A 10,717-nucleotide genomic window follows, 5' to 3' on the forward strand; every position below is an offset into this window, starting at 1 on the left:
CAACAACCCTTTATAGCTTGTTGTTCGGTGTGAGCCAAGGCTCCGTGTTGAAGGCCGTACTTTAACCTATAATGGTTTAATTTTTAAATTGTTATTTGGATGGAGAGTTGTCTCATTGGCACTCACACCACATCTTCCTATATCTATGTACATGTTGATTGGAATAGTATGAATTTTTAATCAGGTTAATAATGCATTAATGTTGATACCATACAAGTTTGTTTTTGAAACGGAATGTCTTATATAATTATTTCCTTCCCTCATATTTTCAAAGTAAACAACAATTTGTCCCCCCCCTTTCCACCTGTCCAGGAAAAATGAATTGACATTTCTAAAAAAAAAATAAAAAATAAAGTGCTAAAATAATTTCCTAAGATCTTTTATGTAACAGAATCTTGGATTTCTCTAAATGCCCAAGCAGTTATTTTTGTTTATTTTTCTTGTTTCAATTGCCATGTACATGTATTGGGCTAAAAATTGGTCACCTATAAGGAAATAGTAGTGTTTTACAGATATTAGAATAATGTACATGTACAAAAAAGTAAGACTGTTTTAATATAGTGAGGCCAAAAAAATACCAGTAGATAAAAAAATATAGAGGTGATGAAATAAGAAAGTATTGATTGATTATTGGTTGTTTAACATCCAGTGGCAAATATTTGATCCATGTTTAGGAAGAATATAGTATAGAGCAATTGGCAGGTAAATAAAGTATAAAGTTAAATAATAGAAAAAATAAAAGATATAGAAATCTAGGAATGATGATCTGAACCCCTTTTTGACGTCCAATATTTGCCAATAGAAAATATTTATGCAACTGGTTGATTACATGTATATACTATTCTATATTCTTTATAAATTCTGTCTTGATTATAGGCATGCAGTTGATGAAATGGATACTCCTGGCAGTGACCAGATATGTTTCAATTTTGAAAAATCCAAAGAAAAACTTATTTCAAAGTCCTGTTGACAGTGTCAAGGAGAATTATTTACCAGTATTTTCAACACCTTTGGTACATATAATGCTAAATGCAATGCTCAGTTAGATATGGTTCTTCTTAATTTAATCTTAAATGATTATTGAAGGCTAATTAAAATACATGTAGGATTACAACGTACATGTAGCTGAAAAAAAGAATTAAAATGATGATACATCCTGTTACGTACATGAACTTTCACTTCGTTAATAAATAATTTTACAATGTTTTTGCGCATGAAAATCATACTGAATTAATTTTATGGAAATATATTTGTGGAGACAAAAAATTACAGGCCCAAATAATTTTGTACAAGCTCGAAAGTTGGCCAAACTGAAGTGTGAAGACTCTATGAATTATGAATGTGCATTTTTTCTGTGAATCTGTACACGATGAATATAAAAACACTTTTTTTTCTGAAATGAATTTGTAGTTAAAGTCTGACTTAATTTACCAAAACTTTGAAATTTTAGGCACCATTGAGCATCTGTTCAAATACTCAGAAAAGGAATAGGAAACTTGGCTGGTCACCTGTTAAACATACCCCTGTAAAGAGTCCCCCAAAGAAGAAAAGCAGAGAAGGACCATGGACCGATGATCAAGATCGGAGTCTTATTGAATTTGTGGCTCTCCATAAAGATTTGCAAACTAGTAGCAGTGAATGGCCATCCATGAGATCAGACCATGTGTATTGGATTAAAGCAGCAGAATATATTCAGATGATCGATGGTTCCAATCGCAGTGGTAAGTCAAAGTATAATTTAAATTATTTTAAAATACCTCTACAAATGTATACATCATGGGTTTTTTTCATGATCAAGTGTCACCTGGGTGTGACAGTACGGAGCCCCGCTAGGGACATGCAAAGAAAAAAAAATATATTGTGCGCACAAAATAATATATTGTGCGCACAACTTAAATATATTGTGCGCACAAAATAATATATTGAGCGCACAAAATATTATATTGTGCGCACAACATAAATATGTTGTGCGCACAACTTAAATATGTTGTGCGCACAACTTAAATATATTGTACGCACAACTAAGTTATATTGTGCGCACAATATAATATACTGTGCGCACTAAAATAATATGGTGTGCTCTCAAAATTCGGAAAACAGGTTTCACTTGACCATGACCTCATTTTACGTGTAAAGTGTTCGTGGTTTAGACAAAATCTCAGATACCAAATTCAATAGTTCTTCTATATTCGGTTGTATTGAACGATTTTAATGGCTAAATGTTCACTTCACAGGTGTCATCTGATTTTGACATACTCCATTTTTAGGGTAAAGTGGTCCGGCAAAGTAAAATGTTTGTGTTTTGGTGTATTTCGCGGATACTTTAAGCATTTAGTTACAGATATATATTTGGGGTATGGAATGTTTGTATGGTGAAATTGTCTATCTTGCAATTATATTAATCTGACCTTGATTTTATATTCATTGTTACACTGTAAATCTAAGTGTTAATAAAAAGAACACTGCTTGAACGCTTTTTTGTAACACTTTTTGAACGTGTAATGGTGTTTCAAATGTTTACACTAGTGTTCATCAATTGAATGTGTGGTGTTCAGTTTTTAATGCATTTGTGTTTCATTTTTGAACACTTCATGTTAAAGACCTTAACATTAGTGTTCAACGATTTAACGTGTCCGAATGTTCAAAATCTTAATACGTTGACGCGTTCAACAGCCATGTAACACTTTTTGAACACACCGAACATGTTCAAAACCCAAAATGTTAAGATTCAGAACACCAGACGTTAACATTCAGAACAGTTGACATAGATGTTCAAATTGATGGTGTTCAAATGTGGAACATGTTCTATTGTTAAGCGTACATAATTTTCCATAAGTAATAAACTTAATTAAACTGTTATAAAACTATATTGAATCAGGCAAAATACAACAATAAAACATATTTTAACAAGTAATTCTTTATATTATCAAATGAGCATATATGTAAGAAAAGTGTACAAGAATACCTTATGATATCACAAGTAACAGTCAATGAAATTATATACATAATGTTTTTAAACCGACTTAAATATATCACAAATAATTTTCTTCTTCTACATGACAAGATATAGTGCTACATCATGTGTATCCTAACCAAAAAAGCATGTAAATGTGATAAGTAGATAGTTTATGATATAGATATTTGTCACAATGAAAGTTACAAAGTTTGCAAATTCCAACAGTTCTTGTACGATCACACACAATGAACGCTCAACTTTTCAGTGCATCTTCACTTAAAGCTATCAACTGGGTGGTATTTCATGTGTTATCATCAACTTCCAATATCAAAATCCTCCACAACAAGTAATGTCTATGAGCCTATATATCCTGCAAAATAAAAGTTAAAATTAATAGACGAGAGTTTTTTTTATGAAGCATCAAATTATGCAATAGTTGTTTTGCTTTAATTTCGATATATACTAGAGTACAAATTGATATTCTGTGGCAGCGAATTGTTAAGTTTTGACATTATTAATTACGTAAGTCGATTTCTTGACATAAGGTATACAGATATAGAAATGATAACCTACATAAACTATTAACATACATATATTGTCATACCTTTATGACATCTTTCTTTTTTCCAAAACTTTATAGCATGCAGAAATTATCTTCGTGGGCTCATTGTCTACCGGTTTCTAATTCAAACATTCCAATCTAACGATTTCTGCAAATAAAACAAAATGCATTTTCTAAGTCAAAAATGGTGTTCCATATGTTTACACTAGTGTTCATCAATTGAATATGTGGTGTTCAGTTTTTAATGCCTTTGTGTTTCATTTTTGAACGCTTGATGTTAGAGTTCTTAACACTTAGTGTTCATCAGTTGAATGTGTAGTGTTCATTTTTTAATGCCTTTGTGTTTCATTTTTGAACGCTTGATGTTATAGTTCTTAACACTTAGTGTTCATCAATTGAATGTGTGGTGTTCATTTTTTAATGCCTTTGTGTTTCATTTTTGAACACTTGATGTTAGAGTTCTTAACACTCAGTGTTCAGCTAATATACGTGTCAATCTATTCTGTATTTAAACAGACAGACGATAACAGACTGATTATTCATCAGTTTAGAAAGTCACCAGAACAAATCTTGCAGTTATTTACGTTAAATACTGTTCTTTAATTCGTCTTTTAAGTTGAATATTGAAAATTTGGATATAACAGTTATGAATATTTGACAAATATATATCTGACATGAGAAAATGACAAGGAAGCCATTGAACTACCTATGGAGATTATCCTAACTTGTTACTCACTTCTTTTGTGTTCATGTGAGATAGAAGTCCCTTCTCCAGTGCTCTTCCTTAAATGTATCCATTCTTCGTTTAACCGCCTAAATCACCAGCCGATATCTGTTTCCGGTATTTGGTACCCTGGTATATTTTTTTTAACGCGAGGTGTTCAAAATTTCGAGCGATTTGAACACCGATTGAACATGTAATGTTAATAAACTGAACGGACCATGAAATAAGATAAACATCGACATATTTTTATTACGATTTTATCATAACAGGCCTCATTGATATGCATCATTATGTCACTTATAAGTAAAACTAGTAATAATAATAAAATAAGTATATAAACTATACATATATGCCAGCTTGGAAATTTAATATTTCACAATTACAAAATTATTTGCCAAAAATTCACAAGATCATCATCCTGCATGTACATTCATATTTTTAAATGAATTTTCTTTGTAAATTTGCCAATTAGAAGGATAGAAAACCGGAAAAACATCTATACTCTTTTTCAGATCAGAATTTGAACACCGGTGTACACTGTGTCTGAACACACATGTTAATATTTTCAACACAAACGTTAAAACTTTGAACACGTCTCTAAGCATGAACATATGACGTTAAAATATTGAACAATCGGTGTACAAATTTTGAACGCGTCCGGACGCGTCAGGCGTCAGGTAGATTTACAGTGTAGTTTAAACATATTTATTTATGTTTAAACTAACCATGAATATAAAATCAAGGTTCATTGGTCCATGTTATTTGATTCTTGTTTGGTATTTTTTTCAGATACTATAAGGAATAAATTAACATTTTTTTATGGAATGATTGTTATGTATTATATATTTGGCAAGTCGGTATCATCTGACCTTGACTTTGTTTTCATGGTTTATTGGTTAATGTTAAATATCTCAGAATTGGTCTGTTTTTCAGATACGATGATAAAAGTATAGTTAAACTTTATTTAATGTACAAAATAATTATAAGGCGCGCAAATCATATAAGGTGTGTTTCTCAGATACGTTTGGTACTTCAATACAGCAAGAAAAAATCCCGCACCCAAATGCATGCTTCAGTTGGCCTATAAACAAAAATATGGACTAGTTCAGTGATAATGGACGTCATACTAAACTTAACAGTTGTTTCTCGTTTTTCGTTTTTTAATATAGATTAGACCGTTGCTTTTCCCGTTTGAAAGGTTTTAAACTAGTAATTTTGGGGACCATTTATAGCTTTCTGTTCGTTGTGAGCCTAAGCTATGTGTTGAAGACCGTACCTTGACCTATAATGGTTTACTTTTATAAATTGTGACTTATAGATGGAGAGTTGTCTTATTTGCACTCATACCACCTCTTCCTTTATCTATCCAAAGTATATACAAGAAACTAAAATTAAAAATCCTACAAGACCAACAAAGGCCAGAGGCTCCTGACCTTGGGCATGCACAAAAATGCGGCGGAGTTAAACATGTTTTGTGAGATCTCAACTCTCCTTTTATACCTCTAGCCAATGCAAATTAAAAAAAACCCACACACACAGCAATACTGACAGTGAAGAATCCCGTGTCCGTTGTCAGAATAGGTAACAAATGAAACTTAACAAAATGACAATGATACATTAAAAAAACAAGGACTACTAGTAGTTACTGATATGCCAGCTCCACACCTCAATTAAACTGATTGAATGATTATGTTTTAATCATATGAATATCAAGCACAATCCTTCCCATTAGGAGTTTAGTATCATACCATCATAAAAATATATGAGAAGAATATAACCCGTATTTGTATACTGTAATTGCCTCTTTCGATCGAAAATTGGGGTATCATTTATTCAAAACCTTGTGGCCAGATTGATAATATTTGGGAAAAATGAATCATAATTGTTTCGATTGTTTTCAAAATATTTCACTGAGGAATTTCATTGACTATTCCTAAATTGTTTCGTAACATTTCAATTTCATAATGAATACGAACAACATACTGTAAAATTTTATAATGAAATCGATACTACAAAAATAGATACTATAAGTGACCTCTTGTCCTCTTCTATTAATCAGAATGAAACTATAACTTGACCTGAAACATTTGTATACAACGCTTAAAAAATTAAATCATAATAAGCATACTGTTCTATGTCGGGAGCTTGTTATTCAGTGATTGTCGTTTATTGGTGTGGTTCATATCTGTTTATCGTTTTGTTATAGTCATTTTGGGCCGTATAGTTTGCTGTTTGGTGTGAGTCAACGCTCCGTGATAAGGACCGTAATATAACCAATGATTGTTAACTTAAAGTCTTTTAATAAATTATGACTTGGTTGGAGAGCTGTCTCATTGGCACTCATATTGATTCTTCTGCTTTATATGTACCCAGTTTTACCTTTATTTGAACACAACTTTATTGTGAATTTCTTAGACTGAACACACCGTCATATTTCAATAACGAACAGTACATCTTGAGGGAGAACCGTACTTAAGCTGGGGTCACACATTCACGATTTTTACTACCGTTCTTGACAAGACCATTCCCGATTAAAATTTATTAAAAGTCTGATCAAGATCCTGTGAATCGTGGATGGAAATTCAAACTTAAATTAAAATTTGTAAAAAAAATAATTTGATCACGACAACAATCAGATAGTGTTCAGGAAGCACCGATATTCAACCGTTTCTAAGCGAATAAGACCCGATAATCCCGTTCTGAATCCGCTTCTAATCCGATTTGTATTTTTCGCCAGGTAAATTTCGACCGAGTCTGTCACGACTGCGTCCCGACTCTACCGAATGTAATCCGACTGAGATCAGACAGTGACCAGACTGTGAACCGACGCTGTCGGAAGTTATTTGTTCGAAAACTGTCGGCATATTCGGGATGATCAGGTACTGTCGGAACGTAATCCTATCACGGTCCGCTCTATCGCATTGCAAACGGCTTTGACTGGTCTCAGTCGTATTGTATTCTGTAGTTGTCGGGACTCTGGCGTGGGTATCGTTGACGAATTTCGTATTAATAACGGGACTGTTTCGGAACGGTTTCGGCAAAAAACGGTTCGCAATCGACAAGATCTGGATGCAATCTGGACTCAATCGGCAGAAAAACAGCTATGAAAAATTACTCCGGATCATTCCCGTTTCATAGGACACCGTCCAGAATACACAAGACATTGTTCGGAATTCGATCCGATACAGCAGAATCTGTCACGACATAGCCACGATTGTAATCCGATTAGACAAAATCGGCTGAGTTGCCCCGAATGTTACGGGACGCACCTAACTCTCGGGATGCTTTGCCGAACTATTCGGACCCTTCCCGATCCGTAGGAATCTGTTACGAACTAAAACGAATGCGTTCAGACAATGATAGGACATTCCAGATAATTGAGGATACCAATTCCGACTTTTTCACTTTTCATATCGTATTGCTGTCTGATCTCAAACGGGAGCAATAATCGGCAATGTGTGAACCCCGCATTAATCATGATCAAACATAGTCATCTTTAATAAACAAACAAAAAAAAACAAACAAACAAACAAAAAAACAAACAAAACAACGTGTACGTGTATTCAGTTTTCAGTGGATTTTACTTACTCTACGCTTTTACAATGAAACCTTTTAAGAAACCACATACTTCATTGAAGTTGGTGACACTAAAACTTCATCATAAACTATAACCAAAACATTTACAATAAACAGGACGGATGAACATAACAAGCATCTCTATCGTCAAACAGGGTAACACAATCAAAGTCGTGAATTGAGTTACATGTCAGTCTTGAGACTCAGAGTCAATCAACATAAACAAAATCTTGAAATTTTTAGACATAAAGTATAATGCATCAGTGCAAAAAGTACTTTTCTTATATTTGTTACAAGAAAACAGGTAAAACCATAGTATCAAAGTCTACATAAGTTCGATAGTTTCCTCGCTCTTTTTCAAACCGTTCCAATAAACGCTGATATAAAGTGGAGGCTTCCAACGCATTTGTTGGTAAACCAAGTGTCAGACGAAATAAACGTAACTTCTTTAGTATTCCAGTCAGGAGTTGATACAAATGCATTGATGAATATTTCCATGTATTATAGCCCCATTTCAAAAGAAACCTTATGCATTTCTCCATTCTGTCACTTTAAAAAGGAGACATTGAAGACCCGTACCATGTGTAAGGTCAAAGGATTTCGTGCGCACGATATATTTAATTTGTGCGCACAATATATTTAAGTTGTGCACACAATATATTCAAGTTGTGCGCTTAATATAGTTAAGTTGCGCGCACAATATATTATTGTGTGCGCACAATATATTATTTTGTGCGCGCACTATATTATTTTGTGCGCACAATATATTTAAGTTGTGCGCACAATATATTATTTTGTGCGCACAATATATTTAAGTTGTGCGCACAATATATTTTTTTTCTTTGCAGGTCCCTAGCGGGGCTCCGTATGACAGAGACTGAGAGAGAGACTGAAATTGTGTTTATTTGGTCTTGCTTTGTGTGGTTTGAAAACAAACTACCATGTTGTTCATGAATTTGTGTACCTGACCAGTAGTATGAGTAGTACAGTATGTTAGACATGTATGATACATGTAGTTGTGTAAATATTTCAAAAGTGATATGTACATGCATTATATCAAATACTACGTATATGTTGAGAATTTCCTCCTGTTGAAGAGACACGTAGCATAAACCCCAGATAATTAAATGGATGCCATGTTATAGCAAAGGTTACTTGAAGATGTGTTTAATACACACACACCCCTTAAAAACAAAATAAATTAAAAAAACTGACCTACCATTATATTTATTTACTCTTGACATTTAACTATAGATGTTTTTTCCTAATTTTACAGCTACATCATGCAGATCCAGGATAGTTAATAAACTCAGAACAACATATTCAACAATTTCAGAAGCTGAAGATGCTTACAGCTGTGATTATGAGGACATCAGGGAGGTCAGTAATGACTCTGGATTCCTGGAACCCCAGAACATTACCAGTTTATCACCTGCAAGTGACGTCATTGAAAAAGTATTATTCAAGTCACTCCAAAGATTAGATGTTCAACAATCAACAGAACTTATTAAACAGTTTTTTTTCAGCAGAATTCTGAGATGAATAAGAAAACTTTGCTTAATTCATTGCTACAAGAGGACAGCTTATTAAACATCTACCACATTTTTGATAATAGTGATACCATTACTGCATGCCAGAGATATGAGATGGTATTAAAAAACTTTGTTAAAGTAAAAGTCACTTATCATGGTAGTAACATATCCTTTGGAGCTGAGCTACCCTTATACCATATATCAATAGCCTACATAAAAAGACAAAAATGTTACAACCAGAACCTGATCTGAACAGATTGACTTACGGACAGACTGATACCCAAAGGGCATCTTCTTTTTTTTTTGGCAGGTCCATGATGAGGTTTTGTTTATTTAGAATGACTGACAGAACAAACTCCCTTTCACCATACATTTTTCATCAATTTTAATTACTAATTTATGACATTTTATCTATTAAATGGTATTTTAAGTCAATTTTCCAAATTTTTCCACTTTAATTCAATTATCCGTATACAGTACAGATAATAAATGAGGTAAGAAATGTATGTTCATATTATGCTTAAACAATGCTAAGGTATAGACCTTCAAAATGCTTGTATTTAAAAAAAAATCTATTGGGTGTTTTTTTGTACAGGGTGATCTAATTTGCATAATTGGCTCCTACAGAAGTGCCAATTTTCATCAAAATGTGTTATTTTTACCCCGTTCACAGATTGTAAATGAAAGTAAAGCACACATCCAATTATTATTATATGAAACAAATGTATTTTTTATAATTATGTAGAAAAAAAATGTTTTAACTGTAAAAAATTAAAAAATTAACATGAAATTAGTGTTTTATTGGGAAATTGAGGAAATCATCATTTAGGGGGGGGGGGGGGGTAACTCATGGTGGGTTATCTCCCTTATTTACCAAGAAAGTGGTCATAATACTTTCATATTTTGCTGAGGAAACCCTAATCTTGCAAAATGATAAATATTGTAGAAATCTATTGGATGATTTTTTTTTAACAAACCATCCTTATCCACCTTAAATGTAATAAGATTGATAAATATGAAAAAAATAGGTTATCATATGGACATTTTCTGAACATCTGTAATGCAGACTAAATTAAGAGAAGTAATTATGTATGTAAACCAGTATGAAAATGAAGTGCCATATGACACAATAGTTATTTTTATTATCAATTTGGATATGTATCATAACAAAGCTTTCAAAATATTTGATGAACCAAGTGTTGAATTGTTTGTAAATATTCTGTTCATTACTGTATATTATTTCACTTAAAATTGTACAGGTTCACATTTGTTTTATTTTTCCATTCAAAATTTTGCTGATGAATGTGGACAAAGACACATTTTTCAAATTAATATTTTTTTTACAAATCTTGAACATAGTTATAAGA

The 10,717-nt window shown here is 32.6% G+C and overlaps 1 protein-coding gene across 1 annotated transcript; it reads left to right on the forward strand.

Moving 5' to 3' along the window:
- The first annotated feature begins 560 nt into the window (after positions 1–560).
- LOC134719836 (uncharacterized) lies at positions 561–9,481 on the forward strand. Its single transcript, XM_063582783.1, has 3 exons — positions 561–1,013; positions 1,451–1,721; positions 9,095–9,481. Exons 1-3 carry the CDS (start codon positions 879–881, stop codon positions 9,358–9,360), a joined length of 672 nt encoding a protein of 223 aa, XP_063438853.1. The 5' UTR covers positions 561–878; the 3' UTR covers positions 9,361–9,481.
- The last annotated feature ends 1,236 nt before the right edge of the window (positions 9,482–10,717 follow it).

Source organism: Mytilus trossulus, chromosome 5 (assembly GCF_036588685.1).
Source record: "Mytilus trossulus isolate FHL-02 chromosome 5, PNRI_Mtr1.1.1.hap1, whole genome shotgun sequence".
NCBI lineage: Eukaryota > Metazoa > Mollusca > Bivalvia > Mytilida > Mytilidae > Mytilus > Mytilus trossulus.